This window comes from Sorex araneus, chromosome 2 (assembly GCF_027595985.1).
Source record: "Sorex araneus isolate mSorAra2 chromosome 2, mSorAra2.pri, whole genome shotgun sequence".
Taxonomy (NCBI): domain Eukaryota; kingdom Metazoa; phylum Chordata; class Mammalia; order Eulipotyphla; family Soricidae; genus Sorex; species Sorex araneus.
The window spans coordinates 167,975,313-168,000,148 of record NC_073303.1 but is presented as its reverse complement, the minus strand read 5'-3'; the positions used below and the strand labels follow the sequence as shown (position 1 = coordinate 168,000,148).

Genomic DNA, 24,836 nt, shown 5'->3' with positions numbered 1-24,836 from the left:
TACTTTCATTTTGAGAATAGTAACCGTCCCCTCTGCCCGCCATGATTATACTGTCTCCTTTATTCTATATGACCAAACTCAGAATGTTTGTCCTTTTTAGAAAATCAGGTAAATATTCCATAGGCACTGTCTCCCTCTACCCTCTCCTCTCCTTCCAACCCCTCTCCTCCCCTCTCCTGTGTTCCCCTCTCCTCTTCCCCTTTACCTCCTGCCCCCTCCTCCTTTCTCACCTCTCCTCTCCCCTTCCCTCCTTTCATTCTCCTTTCCTTCCCCTCCTCTCTCTCCTCTCTCCCTCTCTTAATATTTGGGGAGAGGGGAGCGCTGGGTCACACCTGGTGGTGCTCAGGGGCTATTCTTGGCTCAGGGTTATCACCAGGTGGTACAAGGGCGACCAGGACCACATGTGGAGCCAGAAATTAGAACCAGGACCTATAACCCCTGTACTCTGTCTCTGTATCCCCCCCACCCCCCCGGCAAATATATAAGTACATTAAAAACCGTATATTTTTTTGCTTTGATATGCTGCAGTAATTTATTAATGAATTTGACACTATAACTTATTAATGAATTTGACATTAATACTCAAAATTTTTATTTTAATTCAAGATAAAACATTACAGAGTGCTTTTTTGTTTTTGTGTTTGTGTTTTGGGCCACACCTGGCAATAACCAGGTTACATCTGGTTCACTACTCAGAAATCACTCCTGGCTATGCTCAGGGGACCATAGGGAATGCTGGGAATTAAACCTGGGGAGTCTGCGTACAAGGCAAGTTAAGTGCCTTACCTGCTGGACTATTTCTCTGAACCTCTTCTACTTGGTATTTTTATAAAACCCTATTTTGATGAAAAAAAGTTACCCCTTCCTGAGAATTTAACTTCCCGATTTTGTCTCAAGAAGCTTTTCGCTGTGTATGAAGGAAAATAGCAGTATTTAATCAATAATGCAAGGCCTTCCTCATAAGCACCAAAAGAGTGAATTGGTATAGACTTGCAGTACTGTAGGATAAATGTATTATGAATTAGAGTAATTAGTGGAGGCTACACAAGGAAAAATTGAACTGAAAAATATAAAATGATTAAAATAGATTTATAGTTTCACAGGCTGTTGTAGAAGCAGAGAGTGAAATGAGAAAGGGCATGACCAAGAAATTAAGATTGGTTTGGGAGATATGGAAGAGACCAGGCTAATAAAAGGAATTTTTGAAGGTGCAATAGGAGAATGAGTAAATGTGAAGATGGCATTAAGGGTTTTATTCCATCTGCCAGTGGGTACATTTCAATTATATAGAATGATCAGACTACCAGCTAAATCACCAAAATGGTGGTGAGTTTAGGAAGAAAACCTGTAAGAAAATATTCAACCCACTCCACAATAGAGCCCAAAAGACTGAAGAGGAAAGTTGTGTTTATTGTCTACTTTTGGCAAAGCAACAACATTGAATGGAGGTTTTAAGGGAGTTGTATTTTAGCTATGTGCAGTTGTTATAATGATAATGTATGACTTACCAGAATTACATTCATAACTTTTATGCACTTTTAAATAAACATTCTAAAAAGAATGTGAATATACTCTAGGAAAGATAAGTCTTAGACCTGCAATCTAAGTTGTGCACGTCTTTTTTTGTTTCAGAAAATTTTTAATTAGGACCTTTTTTTCTCCACACACAAGTTCTTTTGTTTATTTTTAAAATTAGGACCAATGTAGATAAAGATTCCTGGTTTCTATCCAAAGAAGTTTCTTATAGGAATGGTCTTCAGAGTATGATGTACATGACTCAAGAAGTACACACTCACATCTCTCTCTTAGAATTTTTATTTTCATAAATGGACTTAAGGGAATAGATTCTTAATAGTTATAATTGAAGAAAATAGGGTTTTTAAATATCAAATACATATTAAGGATAGGTTGTAATTTTAATAGTATTGTTAGGAGTTAAGGAATATAATTTATAAGATAACATTTTAGGAAAATGCACCAGAAATGGAGGAGGTGCAGTTAAAAAAAATTATGCCAGAGTTGACAGTCAGGTAGGGATTGTTAAGTACACAAATTATTGGGGCTTTTCCATACAGATTCTGATTGATTTGGTTAAAATTAGGGCCTAGAAATCTGTTTTTTTTTTTTTTTTTTATAAGCGCTTCTATTACTTCTTGTTTCTTATTTTTGATGGGGTAGGCCAGACCCAATAGTGCTCAGGAGATATTTCTGACTCTTGTCAGTAGCCATATGTGATGCTAGAATTCACATCAGGAGCAGCAAAGATGCAAGGCAAGTAAGTACTTTAACGCATGTTCTCTATCTGCAGCCCCATTTCTTGTTTTTGGTCAGGTATACATCTTGCTTATGGCAAAACCAAATTCAGGTTTAGATCCCATGGTACTAATGGATATGATTGCTGGCCACCTACATAATTAATGCTAAACCATGAAGATGGGTTGTCCAAGGGTTAAGAGCAAAGTAGCCATTCAGGAGCTAGCTTCTGGGTTACTTAGTTGGAACAAAAGCCAGTTTACATAGTTTATTTTAGGGGAAGCAGTATGTATACCTAATGTAATTTGGGCCCTTATTTATCTTCAATTTTTAAATTGATGATTACTTTTAACCATGAAGCCACTGCCACAGATTGTTACCGTGGTTCTGTGTGATAAAAAATTAAAGCCACAGCTGATGGGTAATTTTCTCTTGTAGTCTATGTAGCTTTTTGGTTTGCGGGCGCTACTAACTTTGTGCAGGCTTTCCACCCCCAACCCTCACCATTGGTGCCAGGGATAAAACCTGGGCCTCCTGCATGCAAAGCATGTGCCCCACTCCCCTGACTTATCTCTTCATCCCCCTTGCAGTTTATTGTATATGAATGTTCTTACATGTTGGCACATGAAAATGCAGAAATTGGGCCAGTAAGAAAGTAAAGCAGTAAGGTACTTGGCATGCAGCCAACCTGGGTTCTGTTCCTGGCACCACTTAATGGTCTCATGAGCAGCCCCGCACTGATTCCTGAGCACAGAGCCAGGAGCACAGAGCCAGCACAGCCGATGTGACCCCAGAACAACCCCAGAGCAACAACAAATGAAAATGCAGAAATTAACTTTATGCTAAGGCAAATGGATGTGTTAAAATATTTATTCAAAATATTAAAGGCTGTTGGAAATAACTGATAACTTATTAAGTGCCAGATACTTAGTGTGCCAATTTATTGATAACAGTCTCAAATATTTTTTGTTATGCCAGTCACCACTATCTCAAGTGCTTTTCAATATTGTGTTACTTAATTCTTACAGCAATTCTATGGAGTAGGTATTTGTAGTTTTTATTTTGGTCACTAACTGGAAGAACACAGAGAGGTTAAGTAACTTTGCCCATTGTGTATAAAGCTTTTTGTTTTATTTTTGCTTATTTGCTCATTTTAATTTGGGATGTCCTCAGTAACTAGAAGATAATTACTATGTTTTGATTTAATGGTCCTATGACTTCTTTGACTGAATCTTGATATACCTAATTTCTATTGCCTCTTCTTTTGTATATTTTATACAAAATGAAATGAAAAAGTGGCATATAGAAATTTCTTTGAAATGTTCAAATAATGAAAGATGACAATTTAACAAAAGCAGAGTCTATTGCCAGATTGAATATGTAGTCTGCTAATAGATGTATTGTTTAATACCCAAGTTTTACTTTATAACTATTATTACATTTTAATGTCTGAGAGATTTTTGGTACACAAAAAAATTCTGATAGTTTTATTATAATTGGTGTGAAATTAATACTAAAATTTTTTAACATTGTGAATTTCGATATCCACTTTTTTCTTAATTGTTAAGAATCTATTTTATTCATTGTTAAGAATCTATTCATACTTTCCTAGGATTTCAATTAGTTTATTAACCAAATTAAATTTTCTGAAATATATCAAAAAACAACTAACAGTATATCTTGAAAATAAAAAGCTTAAGTAGATGATCAAACCTTGTAAATCTAAGTTTAATAAACCAAATACATAAATTCCGTGAGACAAGTTCTCTTAAATATTAAGCATTTATAAATTGAACTTATTACATATTTTGTATTATAGTCCCAGGTCTAAGGTAGTCAAATTTCATAAAACATTTGGAATCTTTTTAAAAATGTCTCAGAAAATGCATAAATTATAAGTTAATGCCCAATTTACTGTTATATCTATATTCTGAATCTACTTCCAAGTTTTCATATTTGTAAGTTAGACACATTTCTTAAGTATCTTATTTCTTCATTGTAGAAGTCCAAATTTACTTACACAAAACAGTGTGAAATATAATTTCCATTTTCCATCTACCACAGCTAAGATTTTTCATTTGGGATCTGGGCAAGGGACCTGTGTCTGCCTGCCAGACTAAAGTCTGCATTGGATAGGGGTACCTGTATCCTCTGTCTAATGTCAGGCTTTGCCTGCCTTTGTTAAGATTTATGAGCCCTCACTTAAATGTAACCTAATGCTTAAGTTTTACATTTTTGCAACCTGGTTCTTTTCCTAGAAATGCTGTCATTTAAGTTTTTCCCTTAGGGTTACACTTCATCCCTGTTATAAAGGGATTTCCTAAGTCCAGTTAAGTGCAAATTGTGTAACCTTTGGCATTAAAGCCTATTTGTGTACTAATGGGGTTTTGCGACCTTTCTTAGGTTACTTTAGTAACCCCTTCTCTTTTATAATTTAATAGTTGCCTCATTGACCATCAGTCATTTTATTGACAATGATGATCAAGTTTAATTTTTAACCCCTTTAAATTCACAAAGCCAAAATGATTTTTCTCTCCTAGGAATGCCAGAATCACCTCCGCAGATATGGAAATGTGAATCTGGAACTGGTGACTCGAATCATTAGAGATGGTGGCCCATGGGAAGATCCAGTGTTGCAAGCTGTCCTTAAAGCCCAGCCAGCATCTCAGGAGATAGGTACTTCAGGACATTTAAAATCAAAACCAACATTCGTGAGACGCAGACACGATACTATTTTCCAACTAGAGCAGTAATAGTATATTTATTTTATAATACTGAATAAGAGTAATGTTTTTTCACATGAAGTATGTTTTGTTATACTAACCTGGCCCAAGAGTGATTTTTGACACCAGACCTAGGTATAATGTGATGGAAAGTAAGAATGCATTACTATCCAGATAGTTATAAGTGGTTTCTTTTTTACTTTAATTGTAGTTTTAAAAATCTATTTAAGTAGGAATACCCTTAAAAACACCCACCAGAACAAAAAGCCCTAATTAAGTATATGGAAACTGTCTTCTGTAGGAAACTCTGAAAATTGGAATTTTTAACAGTTCTTGTCACCACTAATGCATAGTTGACTTAGCCCACTGCCTAGTACAAAGTAGTTGCTCAGTATATCTGTTAGTTGATGAATGAATGACTGCATGATGAATGCATAAATGAATGAGTGGCTTATTGAATAAATATATGTCTCAATTCTAAATACTTTAGGGCAGTACTTACCAAACTTCATACATTAATGCAAATTAAGTTTTACTGCATTTCCCCCTACCATCTCCATTCTTCTTTGATATTTCCTCTCAAACCTTGATTCATAGTGATTCCTTTTGGATCAGAACTTCTTTTTGTGGCAGGAGGATCTGCCAATCACATCTAGTCAGTTTTTAAAAATGTCATGTTATTTCTGAGCTCCAGAACTTCTGAATTATAAAAATTTAAATGTGAATTCGGCAATAATGAATAAAGCATAGTAATGTGGAAAACATTTTAAAAGTTTGGGCAGAGCATGATAGATGGCCCAGTTCTAGAGCCATTCATACCTTTGTCCAGTGAGAAACATATTTCATAACCACAAATTTTGCTTAATAGTTAGGATCTTTCCATTTGTCTCAGATTAAGCATCAAGTATGGGTTGTAAGTATCGCTAAGTGAAGAAGTTTTTATGATTCTTGCATTTAAGACCAAGTTCACCCTGATAGAAATGTGGAAGACTATGACAAATGTGAGAGAAGGGGTTGAGAAGCAGTGTAAAGTAATGGGGATGAGATGGTAAGTAAGGCAACACTGGAAGGAATATATGTGACATTGGTATCGTGTTACACACCCAAGATTACAAAGAGAACTGGCACTTGATGTGAGTGGGAGTCTCAAAAACGAGTAAATTGGAACCAGGAGGAAGAGTTGAAATTTTTTTTTTTTTGTCTTGGCTTTTGGGGTCACACCTGGCAGTGCTCAGGGGTTACTCCTGGCTCTGCTCTCAGGACTTACTCCTGGTGTGGTCAGGGGATGATATGAGATCCTGGGGATCGAACCCAGGCTGACCAAATGCAAGGCAAATGCCCTATCCTCTGTACTTTCTCTTCCGGCCCCAAGAGTTGAACTATTAAAGGGAAAGTATTATCAGTCAAATACATGGAAGATAAAGGTGACAATCTGAAGTAAACTATGCTGAGCTCTTAGGCTTGTCTCAGTAGAAGCTAAAGCATACCTGTTGTTGTTTGATGTGAGGGCTGGCTGAGGGTCTCAACGGATATGTGTGTGTGTATGCGTGTGTTTCATACTTATGCCAGCATATTTCATTTTGGGAAATGGCTGCTGTAAATAAGTCATTAACATGAGTGACTAGTCTCTACTTTGGTGATCTTTAGGAGTAAGTTCAGTCTGAAGTTTATCTTTGCGTTTTCTGTGTTAATCAGTGCCTTTTTTCATATATTGTAAAAGATTTAATGGAAATTGTAAAACCTAAATAAGATGTAACTCATGAGTGTTCTAGAAGCCACCAATTAAGCATATTTAATTACAGTAATTAAGAAATCTTTGAATTAAAAATAATAAGATAATGGGTTTCAGTTTAAGTACTGCTGCTTAATAATTCTTTGTTCCTAGAGAGGTCATTTGACCTCTCAGATTCAGTTTTATGATTTGTGAAATAAGTATTATGATACTTGTCATAATGTTAAGTTTAATTAAGTGTGTACAGATTAAGGTATTTATATATTTCTAAATTGTGTAAAGCAAGTGTTAGCAGTTATCCTTAGTGATGCATGAGCTTACTTTCAGCTTAATTTGTTTATTGAAAAGTATTAAAATATTTCTTATTGGTAATACTTTGTCACTAATTTCAGTTACATTTTTCTATAATCTGATGTGTTTTAATGATATGAGATATAGTATTTTCACCTTACAGTTGCAAAATATTAGACAGAAAAGTACGTAATCTTAGACTAGAAGGAAATTTTAGCACCATGATATTTGAAGTATGTTTTGACATATTAGCAAATGAATCAAAAAAGAAAAAAATGTTTATATTTTCCCTTTTGAATTTTTAGTTTTTTCCCTTTTATACTGAGGAGAAATCAACAGATATTTTTTGAGTACAATTTTGGTGTCATTTTAATTTTTTCAAACATGTTATTCTTTGTACAAAATCTACTAAGGAGATGCTATTTAACTAAATAGCATGTTCACCTAATTGGACACCATACTCTAATTGTAAACTTTCAGATCTTGAGAGGATATTTTATTAAAAGTAATGAGTTTGTTTCCTTTTGAATATAGTGAACAAGTATTTAAGTTCTGAAAATCCACTCTTCTTTGAACTGCGTGCCAGATACCTAATTGCTTGTGAACGCATACCTGAAGCAATGGCTCTTATTAAATCTTGTATAAATCATCCAGAAATCAGTAAAGACTTGTACTTCCATCAAGCACTCTTCACATGTTTATTTATGTCACCTGTGGAAAATCAGCTATTCCGGGAGGTATTGTTTGAGATTATGTTTGCCTGTTACTGTCTTCACCAAAGAATGTTGCCTGTTCCTTTTGTAGTAATATAAAAAGGTTGTAAAATTACCTACCTGTTTCTGTTGGCACTATTCTATCTAAGCTTATGTTGAATTAGAATCACATACAAATGATTGAAATGACCAAATTATGAAATTAATGAAACATTAGTTAATAAAAATTATGTGGTACTTCAGAAGAGGTTAAATAAAAGCAAGCATTGTCAAGATTTTGTCTTTAAAATACTGAGAAGTCAAATGGTGAACAGAACGAAGTTATTCAAAGGACTGATTTCACTTTTGCTTAAGGCTGCAGTTTCCAAGAAACTATAAATAACAATTAAATGAGGATTTACTGTAGTAACTTAATATTTACCTACATGTTGTGGGTAATAAATAGATTTAAATTAGTCATTGTAAACTTGTAGGTGCTATATCATAAAACTATGAAACCCTGAAAACATTTGTTTGGTTTCTAGAACTCTAATTTCTTTATAATGCTTCTTTAAAATATACTGCAACTAGCTTTTTGGATATTTCTAATGACAAGAACTGGTTTTTCTTTTCCTTTCATAGCACTTATTGAAAACTGACTGTAAGAGTGGAATTGATATCATCTGTAACACTGAAAAGGAAGGCAAGACTTTGTTAGCTTTGCAACTCTGTGAATCCTTTCTTATTCCACAGCTCCAAAATGGGGAGATGTACTGTATCTGGTAAGTGTTCCTAATGTGGAAATTGATTAAATAGTAAGATGGGGAAAAGAAGAATTTCCAGAATCAAGGCTTTAAATTTGTATAACTTTGTGAAAATATTAAACCACATTTCTTTCATTTATTGTGCTTACAACAGTAGGTTGTAAGACCTAAAAATTTAAAAAGAAAAGAATCACTCAGTGTAAAAGTTTAAATGAAACAGTGTTTAAAAATTCGGGATATTAAATTTTCTGGGGCTGTTTTTTTTTCTTTACCATATTTTAAAATTATTTTAATCACCATGATTTTTAATACTGTTAATGATACAAAGTTGCAGTACTGTATCCTTACCAGAGCACTGGAATATCTGCTTCCCTCCACCATCATTTCATGGCTCTGTTGCCTTTGGCCTAAGACTATTTTTTAATAGCAGCTTTAGGTTTACAACAAAATTGAGATGGAGGTACAGGCATTTCCAGTATATTCTCTGTACCATGCATAGTCTCCCCAGTTACCAAGGATGAGTCTACATTTATGTATAAATCATATAAGCCTCTGGCTTACCCTAGGGCTTAACTTGTGTTAGAAAATTTTCAAGTTAGAAAAAAATGCATAATGACATTTATCTGTCATTGATAGCCTCCAAAGTATTATCACTCCCCTAGAAAACATTAGATAAAGCTGTGGCCTACCTTTCCATCTACAGGAGTTGTAAGGTTGTGTAGCACATAGATAACCCACCCCTGGAAACACTGATTTTTCTTTTTTCAAACTTTCTCCATAGTTTTCTGGCTTTTTCAGAATATAGTAGAAATCATGCCTTTTCAGATTGACTTCTTTCACTTTGTAGTAAGCATTTAAAGTGTCTCTATAGCTTAATAGTTTTTTTCATAGCTTGAGTGCTCAGTTTCTTTTAGCAATGTATAATATTTCATTATACCACAATTTATCCATTCACCTGCCAAAGAATATTTTGGTTGCTACCAAGTTTTGGAAGCTATGAATAATGCTGTTATAAATATTACTTGTTTTGTATGGATATGTTCTCAGTTCCTTTGGGTAAATACCAACAAACATGATTGGTAGGTTTTATAGTAAGAATATATTTAATTTTGTAAGAAACTGCCAAACTTCCCTCCAAAGTCACTGCACTATTTTTCGTTCCCAACGCTATGAAAATTCTTGTTGTTTCCTGTCTTCACCAGAATTTGATGGTGGTAAGGATTTTAGCCATTCTAATATACACTGGGATTTCATTAGTTTTTGTTTTTTTCCCCCCTTTATTGTGGGGGTCATACCCTGCGATGCTCAGGGGTTACTCCTGGCTTTGCACTCAGGAATTACTCCGGACGATGCTCGGGGGACCATATGGTGTTGCTGGGAATTGAACCCAGGTTGGCTGCATGCAAGGCAAACGCCCTACCCACTGTGCTATCGCTCTGGCCCTCACTGTTGTTTTAATTTGAATTTTTCTGTTAACACAGGATCTGAATCATCTTTTCATCTGCTTAATTTCCATCTGTATATTGAGGGTCTATTTGTTATCAGTTCTATATCATATGTTCAATACTACATTTATCAGTTCTTTATCAATGTAACTTTTACAAATATTTTTCCACAGTGACTTACTCAATTTTTTCAATCCTGTTATTCACAGAGCAAGTGTTCTAAATATTTTTAAGTGTTTAAATTTTAATAAAGTTAGCTTATCAGTTAGCGTATCATGTCTTTGTTTTGTATATCTAAAAAGACATCACATCAGGATCACCTTCAATGTTTTCTTCTAAGTTAGTTTTGCTTTTTTATTTTAGGCTTGCTTTTGAGTCATTAATTGGTGAAGAATATAAGGTCTGTGCCTAGATTAATTTTTTTAATTGTTGCTTTTTGATGGTTTCACCGCCATTGTTGAAGACACCTACTTTTGCTATGTGTTTTTGCTTTTAATTTAATTCACTATATCACTGTCATCCCATTGCTCATTGATTTGCTTGAGCGGGCACCAGTAACGTCTCCATTGTGAGACTTGTTGTTACTGTTTTTGGCATATCGAATACACCACGTGTAGCTTGCCAGGCTCAGCCATGCAGGCGGGATATTCTTGGTAGCTTGCCAGGCTCTCTGAGAGGGACAGAGGAATTGAACCTGGGTCGGCTGGGTGCAAGACAAACACCCTACCTGCTGTGCTATCGCTCCAGTCCGATCATAAAAATTAAATCCATATTCTAGGCACTATCTCAAGCCATTAGACTGGGTTACTGTCTTTCCAGTTTTCTTATAGTTACCACTAAGAATAGTTGCTACTAATATTGCTGAGAACTTCCTATTATCTATGCTTTACATATGCATTATCTCATTTATACCAGCATTCCTGTAAGGGAGACAATATGCCTGGACCATTCAGCTTGTAAATAGTAAACCTAGAATTCAAACCCAGATAGCTTGACACCAAGCCTCAGAAATTAAACATTATCTACAAAAAATCCCAACTCATGGTTTGGGTGACTACAGACCTTATAGGTGTAGGCTGCTCTATGCAACTTGATTCCTTCTGATTGAATGTTAGTTAGGAAGCGGTTTTGAGTTGCCCCTCGTAGATTTGATCCGTGTTTTCTACCCTCTGAAGGAAATGTAATCTTCATCAAATACTGCCTTCCTCTTGGCAAAGACCATTACTAGTTTGTTTGGATATTTTGTTAATTTTCCTTCAAAAGAGCTGTTCAATCAAACTATCATAGTCCTTTTTTAAATCATAATGGACTTTTCATAACTATATCCTGAGATTTTGTTTTGTTGCTATAAAGCTAAAAATCTATACTGGTAGCCCACTTCTAGCAGATTAGGATTTGGGGAATACATTATTTTCAAGTTTCTATATCAGAGATAACAAGAAGATTATTTCAAAAAGGAAAAACAAACCTGCTTTAAGAATGACTTCTAAAAATCTCAAATTATTGAATCATTGTTTGGAACAGCTGGAAGAATAAATTTCTTACATATTGTACATTCATCTGAGTACTACTAATTGCAGTACTCATAATTCCCACCCATCATATTTTGCATATTTTGTCTTTAAGTTTTATAGAGATATGTCACTTGGTCTGTCTTCCATCCCTTTGTTCATACCATACTCCCTCAGTAAATATACACTGTCATTTTTTACATCATTATTTGCTACATTTTCCCTTTACTTCCTCAAGAAACTTCTCAAAAAGTGACTGTCATTTAAAAATATATACATATTTTTTATTGATTCACTGTGAGGTACAGTAACGAAGCGGAATCATGTTTGAGCTTAGATCATACAGTCATCAAATACCCATTCATTCATGAGTGCACATTTTCCACCACCAGAATCCCCAGTATCTCCGCCACCCATGTCCATGTCTGTGTGGCGGACAATTTGCACAATATTCTCTTTCTCTACTTTAGTTACCTTAAATATTTCAAGACCAGTCCTACCACCACTCATACCTGCTGAAAAGGCAATGCAAGTAGACAGTATGTTTTGTATTGCTTGTTATGTATACAATAACAGTACAATACCATGCGGCTGTACGCTCTAGGAATTCTAAAAAATTAATACTTAGGGTCTGAAGAGATCGCTGGAGCAAGTTGCTCAGTCCGAGGTTCGTTTGTGAATCTCTGGATCATAGCCATTTGGGAGCTTAAGTAGACGGTGGCCGGATATTGCCTCATCTCAGAGTCCCATCGGGGCAGGGGGAAGGAGAAGGGCCCACTCCTCCCCTGTCTGGTGTCTTCCGCCACCACTACTCATACCTGGAGCTTGTTGCTAACTTCTAGAAAATGGTGGCTGCTGGGGCTCCTAAAGGGTAGACGGAGGGACAGCACCTGCCCTGTCTGGAGTAGCCGAGTGGAAATGGCCTATTGCAAAGTCCAGGGCCATCTCTGCAGCAAGTTGTTCAGGTCTGAGGTTCGTTTGTGTGTCTCTGGATCATGCCCATGTGGGAGCTTACAAATAAAATTTTTTAAACCAAATTATTAACTAAAATTTACTGAATAAATTTTATTACTTGGCACTGTAAAGACAAGGAAAGGAGATAGGAAACTAACAGTTTATTAGAACAGACTGTTCACTTTGGTGCTTTCACTTATCTCTGAATTATTTTTTTTAAAAAATTTTTATTGAATATCTGTGAGCTAAACCATTGCAAAGCTATTTATGATTGGGTTTCAATCACACAATAATCCAACACCAATCTCTCCACCATTGCACACCTCCCACCACCGCTGTCCCCTGTGTCCCTCCCACCATCCCCCAATATCCCCCTCTCCCAGCCTGCCTGTATGGCAGGAACTCTTCCTCTCTTTCTCTCTCCGCCCTTCCCCTTTTCTTTTTCTCTCCTTTTGTACATTATGGTTTGCAGTATAGATACTACAATGTCATTATGTTTGTTCAGAGCATTCAGTATTTTTATTGGAAGGTAAGACTGGAGTGTTTATATAACTTTTATGGCATGTTTTATAAAATTTTAATTTAGTGGGCCGGAGTGATACTACAGCGAGGAAGGTGTTTGCTTTGCATGCAGCCAACCCGGGTTCAATCCCTGACATCCCATGCACTGCCAGGAGTAATTCCTGAGTTCAGAGCCAGGAGGAACCCTTGAGCATCGCTGGATGTGACCCAAATAACCAAAAAAAAAAAATTTAATTTGGTAAAATGTGATAAAGTATATCTTATGATTCTTTTGCCTTAAACACTACTATTTCCATCTGATCCTCCTAATAACCTTGGCTATGTTATAGAAAGATCAACCTGAGAAAGATTTTAACTGGTTAATAGAGCCTGTTTTAAAGTGTTACAGCTTCTAAAGAAAAAAAAAATTTTTTTTTAATTGATTCACTGTGAGATATAGTTACAAAGCTTTCATGATTGAGTTTCAGTCATACAATGATCAAACCCCCATTCTTCCACCATTGCCCATTCTCTACCACCAATGTCCCCAGTATCTCCCCCCCCACACACACCTCTATGGCACTTTCCTTCTTACTCTACTTTTGGGCATTATGGTTTGCAATACAGATACTGAGAGGCCATCATGGTTGGGCCTTTATCTGCTTTCAGCAAAGTGTTACTTATGAATAGAAAAAAGAATGATCTAAAACATAAAATTTCAGAATCAGTATTATAATATATTTAAGATTTTTAACCTGTAGTAATTTTAACTATCTGTAGATTAAAAAATATAAACCATTGCTTTGCATAAAGTGTTTAATACTGATTTCTAAACTTTAAAATAAGGGATTAATTAAAGAATAAAGTTCTTTTAAAAGTCTAGATTTATTAGTATTGGTATATCCGGATTTGAATTTGTTTTGGCCAAGTCTAGAGTTGCCTTAGGCTTACAGATGTGATTATTACTTTTGCGTTAGCGCTGTAAAATTAGAATTTCTGATATCTCTTTTCCTCCTAGTTTCTGTTCTAAAATAGGTAGCAGAAGCAGGTTGAGCATTAACATAATAAGCATTTATACCTTTTTTCTATATCATAGTCAAGTTCAAATTACTATAGAATTCGAGAAAGACAGCTAATGTCTGTTTAAGTGATGTGTATTTTTAATTCTTTTTTTTTTTTATCTCACAGGGAGTTGATTTTCATATGGAGTAAACTTCAGCTTAAGTCTAATCCTTCAAAACAAGTTTTTGTAGATCAGTGCTACCAGCTTTTAAGAACTGCAACTAACGTGAGAGTCATATTTCCTTTCATGAAAATCATTAAAGATGAGGTAAACAGAATGTATTTAGCCCTCCATTTAAAATAATAGTCTACTGAAACCCAAGTCTCTTATATATTATACAATTGGTGAAAAATTTTAAGATCACATTTTCCATATATTACATCTTTCCTAATCTCTAGTCTCAGACTTTCAACATAGAATACAAAGGCTAAAAATAGCTGAAATAAAGGACAGTAAAGAAGCCCCCTGTTACTTTAAAATTTAATATGGGGATAGTTGTTTCATAGAAGATGAATAGTTAAGTAATTTTCTTATACTTAAGTAAGTCTTATGTTTTTGACGCTATCCTAAATCTTGTTTGTAGAATTTAACTTATTTATATTTTTTGCATATGTATAGGTTATATATGCTCCTGTCATAGAGAAATAATTTCTAGCATAAGTCTGGTGTTTGGTGAAAAGGAACAGTGGCTTTTTTGAAACTTAAAGAAACATTTTAAGTTGTATATTTGAATAAGGAAAAAAACTCCGTTACATATTTTTAAAAATGGCACTAAAATGGGACTAGAGTAATAGTAAAGCAGGTAGGATGCTTGTCTTGCATGTGGCCGACCAAGGTTAATTCCCTGGCACTACATCCGATCCCCCAATCCCTGCCAAAAGTCATCCCTGAGCACAGCCAGGAGTAAGCCATGCGCACTGCCCTCCCCTCAAAAAAATAGCACTAAAAAAAGTTTTTTCATGGACCACTTTCAAGTGAGTTCAATTCTCCATGTCATTCTTAACATAGATAGGAAAGTGGTTCCTGAAAGATCACTGAAATATTTCTCTGCAATACTAACAGAACTTACACTATTTTTTTGGTTTTTGGACTACTGTGTTCAGGGATTACTCCTGACTGCTCAGGAATCATGCCTGGTGGTGCCTTGGGGACCATGTAGGGTTCCAGGGATTGCACCTGGCTTGGCTACAGGGAACCCACAATACTGCCTCTCTAGCACCCTTAACAGAACTTTGAATACAAAGATAGGAAAAATAAGGCTACTCTGCATTTTAGATACCAATTTAACTGGGTTGCCTTTGAATATATAAGGAGGCATCCATTATATATTTAAATTTTTCTTAAATTTTGTGCATTTACCATATTCATTAAAGACCATGTAATGAGCATATTTCCTTAATTTTGCAGCATTTTATATAACCACACGTCATATATTTTATTACTTTCTTTCCTATTTATTTTGGTAACTGTATCAAAAGCTTATGTAACTAGTGAAATTTTATTAAGATACTGTTTGGAGCACTACCTTGCACACAGCTGACCCAGGTTCAATTCCTGGCATCTCATGTGGTTCCCCCAGCCCTGCCAGGAGTGATCCTTAGGTGCAGAGTGCAGAGCCAGAAGTAACCCTGAGTGTGACCAGATGTGGCCTAAACCTCCCACCCCACAGCCCCAAAAAAGACATAAAATTTAACCTCTCTCCCTACCATAAAAAGAGGAAGAAAAATATATGCTTTGGAATACTCTCAACATTTGAAGCGCATTAGAATCACCTGTGAAATGCCTTTAGAAATTGAGATGTATTATATATGTATATATACACATACGAGTATATATGTGTGAGTATATGTGTACATATATGCATGTATTCATTCACACATATGTGTTTGTATATATATGTGAATGTATATGTGTGTGTATAATATGTACACATTTGCATCCAAAATTGAGAAACTTAATTAAAGACAATTTGCAGAAGTTAGGTAGAATTCAGTTAATCATAAAGAAGATGTCTTGGACTGGAGTGATAGTTACAGAGCTATGAGTAAGTCCTGAGCACAGCCATGTGTTGCCTAAAAACAAAACAAAGTCATGGAGATGTCATATTTTTACACATATATCATCTATCTAGGAGTCTATTAAGAAGAGAAGTTTAAAAATAAAATAAATATTACCCATGATCTTAATAGGTTACACTATACTAAAAAATTGTGCCTCGGTGGAAAGCAGCACAGAAAATGCTTTTGGTTTAGAAGCATACTCTATACATAGCATACCAGGAAAGGCTTCTCAGACGAAGGTGGGTTTGAATGACAGATGAAAATAGTACACTTGGAGAGTTTTATTTTTTACAAAGCATAATTGCCTTAATAAAATGAGGCGCTCTGACCCTGTTAATAGGGTAGAAAGGAAATGTGGGAAGTGTATAGGACATGAAAAGCGAGTTGGAGATAGCTTATCCACGTAAGACCTGGATTGTTCTTAGAGATCCTAATGAACTCCAATGCCACATTGTAAGTTGGAACTTTAGTCAATAAATATTACACAGTTTAACCTGTTTCTTGGTTATTTCTGAAAAATGCTATACTTATTATAATTTCATGATTGAAGATAGGGATTATATCATAGAACTTTAGAGAAAATGAAGGAATTATTTTGAACCGGTATATTTAAAATTGCTTTATATGGAGATTGTATCTAATATCTAATTGTAGCAGAAATAAGAAATTTGAATTCAGAAAAGTATTTCAAACTGAAAGTGATGGGTTTGTAGGTAAAAAGTGGAATACATCTGATCCCATTTATTCTGCGAATATTTGTGAACATTTATTCAACGGTCACTATATGCTGACTTTTGTGTTAACCGTGGTAGGATATAAAAAGTGAGATTTTATTCATTTGATTTAGGAATTCAGAGTTGGAGTTAGAAGCATATACAAATAGTTGTAAAATAATATATACAAATGTTTTGGAAATAATTTGGTGTATTATTTTGTATAAAATAATATATACAAATGTTTTGGAAATAATATGGTGAACTTAAAAGTATCTATTCTTCCTACACAATTTTAGTAGGAAGAATAGATACTTTTAAGTTCACCATGGTAGGTGCCAGAATAGATGGGGAGAAAAAAAATTTCAAACTAGAATGGATTAAGGGCCAGGCAGTGCAGTTGGGTAAGGCATTTACCTTGCATGTGGTTGACTTGGGCTCAATCCTTGGCACCAGCTGTGACCCCAGGCCCTGCTAGGAGTGATCCTGGAGCCAGGAGTAAGCCCTGAGCACACCAAAACCAAAAATAGAAAATGGATTCTCAAAGATGAATTGGCTAGGAATTTACTAGCCAGATAAAGTAGTATGATGTGTATGGTCTGTGAGTGGAACTGTAAGTAGTTATGCATATAAAGGAGGCTGGCAAGGTAGTGTTCCTTCCTGTCATTCGTAATATATGCAGTCTGAGGATAGGATGAGGCATATACATACCAATTTGAAAGCATTATTATTTCATATCATTTTAGTCAAACAAGCACTTAGGTTATGACTAAACACTAAAGAAATTATAGGTGGAATTAAACAAATTCCCAACTTAAAGCTGGTGCAGTTATCTTTGACTCATCAGTAAAAGTTTAAAAGCTTGAATAATTTTCATGTAACTTCTAGTAGGTTCATTATTCTGATACTTTATTAGATTTGGAAAGATTCTACTTACCTTCCTTATGTGGGACCGTACTTCTCTTACTTGGATAAATTACATAGTTTTTATTTCTCAAATTGAGTTCACTTTTTTAACATTGAAAATTATAACTATTTAAATATGTATAGGTGATATTTTGTGCCATAGAATGTAAGTTGGTATCTAAAATAATAAACATAGGCTTAGACTTCTTTTGGGGGGTAGTCGCACCTGGTGATGCACAGGGGTTATTATTCCTGGCTATGCACCCAGGAATTACTCCTGGCGGTGCTCAGGGGACGATATGGGATGCTGGGAATCGAACCTGGGTTGGCCGCGTGCAAGGTAAACGCCCTACCCACTGTGCTATTGTTTCAGCCCCAGGCCTAGACTTTTAAGCAGTTTTAATAACTAAGTTTATGAAGCATTGTATATTTCATTCAGTGTTTAGGAAGCATTTTATATTATGCTTAGTAGGGTCTGTCAAATTTGAAAACTAAGTTGGAAGCTAACATCTTTTTCAGATACTATCAAGTTAAAAAAAAAGATATTCTCAAATTAAAAAAAACTTAAGATTTTCTAAATTTGAAAAGTTCAAAACTAATACATTTGGAATACTGAGTTTATTCAACCATGATTTCAGATTTGTATATAAGTATGATAAATAATTGGTATAATAATTTTTAAGTATTTAGTGCTAATTTTTTTTTACAGGTTGAAGAAGAAGGCTTACAAATTTGTGTTGAAATATGTGGTTGTGCTTTACAACTAGATCTTCATGATGATCCCAAAACTAAATGTCTAATTTATAAGACAATTGCACATTTTTTGCCAAATGATTTAGAGATTCTCAGGATTTGTGCACTCTCAATATTTTTCCTTGAACGGTCCTTGGAATCTTATCGTACTGTTGAAGAACTTTATAAACATCCAGATGAAGAATATAATGAAGGCACAAGTAGTGTTCAAAATCGTGTTCGTTTTGAATTACTTCCAATTTTAAAAAAGGGATTATTTTTTGATCCTGAATTCTGGAACTTTGTAATGATTAAGAAGAACTGTGTAGCATTACTGAGTGATAAATCAGCAGTTAGATTTCTAAATGAAAGTACACTGGAAAATTCAACAAATAATCTTAAAAAAGTAATGGGACAGCAAGGTTTAGACGAAGAACTTGATTCTCTTTCAGGTCAGATCACTGCAGAGATTGATTTTGATGCTATATCTGGAGTGCATCCTAAAGGTCATACTAACACCAAGAAAAACCTTGCAGCTCTTAATGCTTCTAAAGTTGATCACAGTGTCCCAAGGCATCGTTGTATGTTATGTAATAAGGAATTCCTAGGTGGTCACATTGTAAGGCATGCCCAGGCTCATCAGAAAAAGGGCAGTTTTGCATGTGTAATATGTGGTAGAAAATTCAGAAATAGGGGACTTATGCAGAAACATTTGAAGAATCATGTTAAGAAAATACAGAGACAGCAGATTGCTGCTGCTCAACAGGAAGAAAGCCCTGCTTTAGAAGAAGTTAATTATTCCAGTTCTTTCATTTCATTTGAAAATGGGAATTCTGATAAAAAAGATCTGGAAGTAGAAATTATTGCTGGTTCTAGTGACAGAAACAAAGAAGCCATCCCTGCACATAGGGCTGAATTCATCGAAATTCCTGTAAGTGTATCAGAAGATACTGTGGAAAACATTGTTGAAAATGGCAGTCTTAACACTTCTTTAAATGACACTTCAGAGCCTTTATCTGCATATGAGGATGACTATGAGGAGGAAGAAGAGGAAGAATGTGATTATGAAGAGGATGATTATGACCTGAATCAAGGAACTTCAGTACTTCATAAAATCAACGGAACTGTATGCCATCCAAAAGATATATATGCTACAGATCAAGAGGGAAATTTTAAGTGCCCTGCTCTTGGCTGTGTCAGGATATTTAAAAAAATTGGATTTTTAAATAAACATGCAAGGACTGTACATCCAACTGATTTAAATGTACGACAAACGGTAATGAAGTGGAGTAAAGGAAAATGTAAGTTTTGTCAAAGACAGTTTGAAGATTCTCAACACTTTATAGATCACCTGAATAGACACAGCTATCCAAATGTATACTTTTGCTTGCATTTTAATTGCAATGAATCCTTTAAGCTACCATTCCAACTTGCTCAGCACATAAAAAGTCACAGGATATTTCAAGCGCAGTGTAGTTTTCCAGAATGCCATGAGCTTTTTGAAGATCTTCCTCTGCTATATGAACATGAAGCGCAGCACTACTTAAGTAAGACACCAGAATCATCTGCACAACCAAGTGAAGCAATTCTTTGGAAAGTTACAGACTCAACTCCTGATTATCAGGAAAAAGACTCATCTAGTAATGAGAAACAAACTATTAGTCTGCCAATTTCTACTAGCAAATCAAGGAAAGATTTTACAGAACCAAAGACCTGTACAGAAAGTATAAAAAAGATAACAGACAGTTTAATTCAGAATGGAAATGAACATTCTGATAACACTGTTTCTAATGTAAGCTTGATAGACCAAAAGATGCCTGACATAGAGCCAAATTCTAAAAATAACTGTAGGGTTAGTGATTTAGTAAATGGACACAGTGGAATTGAGCAGACACCTTTAATGTCATCAGATGCTGCTTTGAAAATTGATACAGATAGAATCAGGACAGAAAATGGTTCCATTTTATCCAGTGGTGTACCACAAGAACATAGTACCCTGCCAGTATCTCAGGCACCTTCCAAACCAAATCCGACAACTGAACATACTTCGTATGGCTTAATTTTAACAAAGCCGTATGTCAGACCATTGCCTCCCAGTTACCTTGATGAACGGTACCTTAGTATGCCAAAACGAAGAAAAATTTTGACTGATAGAGTAGATGCCTGCTCTGATCAAGATAATGTTTGTAAAAAGTCAGTGAAAAGATTAAGATGTGGCAAATGCCTGACCACCTACTGTAATGCAGAAGCACTTGAGGCTCACCTTGCACAGAAGAAATGTCAGACACTTTTTGGATTTGATTCAGATGATGAAAGTAAGTATTTTCTCAGTAGATGTATCTGTAGAAATTGAAAACACCATCTTTATTTTCATGGGGTTATAAAAATTTTTTACATAGCATTATTCCATAGTTCCAAAGGAAATATATTATTTCCTTTAATACACGTAATCATTATGAGGTGATATTACTATTCCTGTTTTATACCTTGAAATTCTTAAATAATTGGCATAGACATAGGCCTATCAACACCTTAAAGTTTGAACACAAGGTTTTCTATTCTCTGTTCATATTCTCTCAATATATAGGAGGACTTTCTTCATTCTGAATTTCATACAATAGAAATCATAGAAACAAAGTAATTATATGATGAGCTTTGTCATTTGCACACTAGGATATAAACTAAGAGAAGGCTAGCCTCTTTTAAGAGTCTCATGCTCTACCGACTGAGCTAGCCGGGCGCCCAGGCTAGCCTCTTTTAAAGAAGTAAAACTGAAAGGAAACTAGAAAATAATTGACGCACAAAATTGAGCAAAACCTTGACATTCTGCACATGCCAGTATTTTTGTATTAGTAAGGGTATTAAATAGGAATTGACTTAGAATTATAGTTGAACATCTACAAAATTTGCATTAATGGAGATGTTCTGTTTTACAGGTGCCTGATAAAAATGTTTCAGAAAGATCTGTCGATCAAGAAGTAGTGTGGGAAAAACACTACAAGAGAAGCATCATCAATTTCTATTTCCCTGATGGCCTTAATTTTAGAGTGGTCTCGGATTACTAAAGATAAAGATGAAGCACATTTTCTAGACTGAATTCAGAGAGATGTGCTGGTATAGACTCCAAAAGGGTTATCACAGAACTCCCAAAGTACCAGTTTTCCAGAAAACCACATTTTAAAATAGATGATGATGATGATGATGATGATGATGATGATGATGAATAGCAGCATGTTCAGTGTCACTTATGTGAGAAATATGTTCAGGCAACTAGTCAAAAAGAAAAAACCAGTAATGGCCTTACAGAAAGGGAAAGTTAACCCATTATAAAGGGGGAGGGGAGATTGGTTTACAATAAACTACTTTTAAAGTATTCTGAAAATGGGATTGTTTCCTTGTCATGCATAACCAGTATATATCCTCCTTTCTGGTCAAAGATGATTTAAGAAATTGTTGCTATTTTATCATAATTTAGAAAACAAATACATAGAACTAAAACTTGATTTAAAAACATTTTATCCATAAAAGATTATAACTTGTTTCCAGGTAATTGATTAGAGAGATCAAAGTTCAATGAATGGCATGCCAGCATAGAAGATTAATAAAAAAAAAAACAAATACGACACCAAAAAGCAATGCTTTATTAATAAGCTCTTGAAAGAATCTTCCACATTCAGTTTTTGTAATACACATGAGTTCTGTTTAAAAGACAGCAGTGTCAATTAGATAGAAAAAGTACCATCTGTAATTTGGGAGAGAGATGGGAGGAATCCAAGACCATTAAAGGCTCTCTAGTTGAAGGTAAACACTGAATTGCAAATTCCTCAATGTGAATAATGGTATAAGCACACTGGGATATTTCTATTTGTATATAGAGTAGTGTTAGGACGTTGCTTGATGATTCATGCTAAGGTCCTTTAGACACTAATGTGAGTTCTCTAAATACAGTCCTATAAAAATAACTGGCTCTAAAACAAAGTGCCAGCTGAGAGTCAGGTCAAGAATTCATTGGTTTTATTCAATTAAGAGAGTTAATTCTAAAGCCATACTACTCATGCTTTTAATTTATTAGTGATAAATTTGGTCTGAATAGTAATTTTTATATATTAAAAGGAAATATTTACTCAAAAATTTGCACAGCAAGAACACAGATGTATCAATGCATTTATTTTCCTTGATGATCAGTAATTTTCCTAAGGAAGATTTTAACTTAGTAATCAATAAATTATTAAAACAAAAATGTTTTTTAAAAAAACCTCATATTTGCCACATGTCCATTCTCTAAAAGAGGAAGTTAGAAAGAACCTCCTTTACCTATACCTGAGTTTGTCGGTCTATGGCAAGGTTAAAAAGTAAGTGAAAACACACAGGCAAAATTCTTTGAAAATGGAGCTAATAATATACCCAGGTCAAGCAAATAATTCCCGTTTTTCCACCTTGTTTCTTCTTCAAAGCTGATATTATCAAATCATAATACTGTGTTTTAGATATTAAAGCTTTGTTGAATTATTAAGGAAGTGGGACATTTTTTGCAGAGTACCATCCAGACTTGATGAAATTAGAATTTCCAGGCCATGGCAAATCAGATAATCTAAAAAACATTCAGTTTTATTATTTTAATGTGAGCATTCACTACTATGCAACTGATAGTCATTAGTTCATTCCAATCAAATTTAGGTTTGTTTTTGTTGTGTTATGTAGCCTACATTAGGCTGTTATATTTACATTTAAATAACAGATAAATGAACACAACTCAGTCAGAGTTTTAAATGCTTTAAAATCAACTCAAAAAGTTTTTCCATACTTTCTAATACTGAAAATTGAATACTTGAGTTTTATTTTAGTTGAATCTGAAAGTATATCATGTAATTAAAAGATTGTTTGAAAACTAGTTTATTGGGACAGTGAATTTTTTTTACATAAAATTTCTGCTTTGTTCTTTGTCTAGAAATTAAAAATTATAACTTAATCATAATCATTTTAAATTTTGTTCAAGTTATAGCTTAATACAAGTCCATTTCCACAACTTGTTATTTTCATTTTTGCAGTTCAGACCAAGATATCTAAACATGATCCAATTCTCTGTTTTTGTTTGGTCTTTATGTTCAGGTTTTATTTCTGCTTTTATTTTGCTAAGGGAAAACTGTTTCTGAAAGAATGAGATCTAATTGGTTCATATATAATTATATTAGAATGTTTATAAAGTTTTACTTGACCACACTGTTCAATCATCTTTATATACTTCTCAAATAATGGCCTTTGAAAGAATGTGTACATTTTATTTTGTATGTCTTATTTAAATAATTTTGTTTTCATGAATTACATAAACTTCCAACAGTTAATTTGCTATTCTTTCAGAAGAAAAGGAAACTTTCTTTTATCTTCTCTTTTCTGCTTCTAATTTGAGATGTGTTTATCTTACATGGACCAAGTTTCAGCTTTTTGTTTTTAAATAAAAATTTCCTTCAAAACATTAAATATTAACTTCTGCTATGTTTCTGTAAGGTCAAGAAAATAGCAAATATGAGTTTTTGCTGCTCAGATACTATGGAGGAGATAGAAAATGGGGAATCTCCGTGGATAAGGACACTGGTACTTTGGGCTTTAGCCATACTCATTAATTTTAAACCATCAGTTATACAATGAATATATATAATTTATAAATTTGTGATTGTTTTCAAATCACACATGAAGGTTTAAACTGTTGTATGGATGGAGAAACCTAAAAGGGATGATAATGTTTATTTTTTAATTTATTTGGTACTGTATAACACCTTTTCAGAATGATGAAATGCTGCATATGCATTTTAGAATTGTTAATATGTGAAAGATATTACAGATTCAACAAGAAAGGAAATTTGTGCTTCCTTGTTGAACATTAAATTATTTTATTTTGCATTTTTTAATAGTTCAAATTAAAACTGAGCCATTGAACTGCAATAAATCAACAATAGTGTCTCATTTCAAGAAGTTTTTTGTACTGTACATAGATTTGTTCAATAAAACATTGTCCTTGTTGGTAATGAAGTGTTCAATTTTATGTAGATAATGCTTCAAAAAGAATTAGGCTCTAGGTGCATCAAATAAGACATTAGTTTTTCTCATTATAAGAGATTGAAGTATATTAGTTAATATCATATTCAGATTGAGAGACTATTTTATAACAAAAATCTAGAGACTATAAGATATTTTAGACATTGTTTTAACTAGTATCCATATGTAGGAATTACAGGTTGTTGGCATTGATTTTTACGGTCATTGCAAGTAAGTGTCAGTGTGATACAATGCCCTCTGCAAACTTAGTAGACAGGAGACAAATGTCAGAACTCTTAAAATGCAAGACAGTAAATGAATTTTTAAAAAATATTGGTTATTCATAGATGGAGAACTGTGATGGAGCTTTTAAAAAAGAATTGTGAACTGACTTTGAAATTAGATGTAAATAATAATATCACTTCCTACATAAAACTTGTGGAAAAATTTTGAAGCCAATTAG

At 34.3% G+C, this 24,836-nt stretch overlaps 1 protein-coding gene across 3 annotated transcripts in view; it reads left to right on the top strand.

The window, feature by feature from the left end:
• ZNF654 (zinc finger protein 654) overlaps positions 1-24,301 on the top strand; it is a 108,456-nt gene extending 84,155 nt beyond the window's left edge. The window contains exons 4-9 of one of the 3 annotated variants that reach the window (XM_055125122.1): positions 4,794-4,929; positions 7,534-7,736; positions 8,334-8,473; positions 14,055-14,154; positions 18,318-20,655; positions 21,277-24,301. In XM_055125122.1, the coding sequence (XP_054981097.1) occupies positions 4,794-4,929; positions 7,534-7,736; positions 8,334-8,473; positions 14,055-14,154; positions 18,318-20,655; positions 21,277-21,284 (2,925 nt within the window). In that variant the 3' untranslated portion in view covers positions 21,285-24,301. Of the gene's footprint in view, positions 1-4,793; positions 4,930-7,533; positions 7,737-8,333; positions 8,474-14,054; positions 14,197-18,317; positions 20,656-21,276 lie in introns of all 3 variants that reach the window. The other 2 variants (XM_055125121.1, XM_055125123.1) reach the window with 2 other exon arrangements.
• Positions 24,302-24,836: the final 535 nt, after the last annotated feature.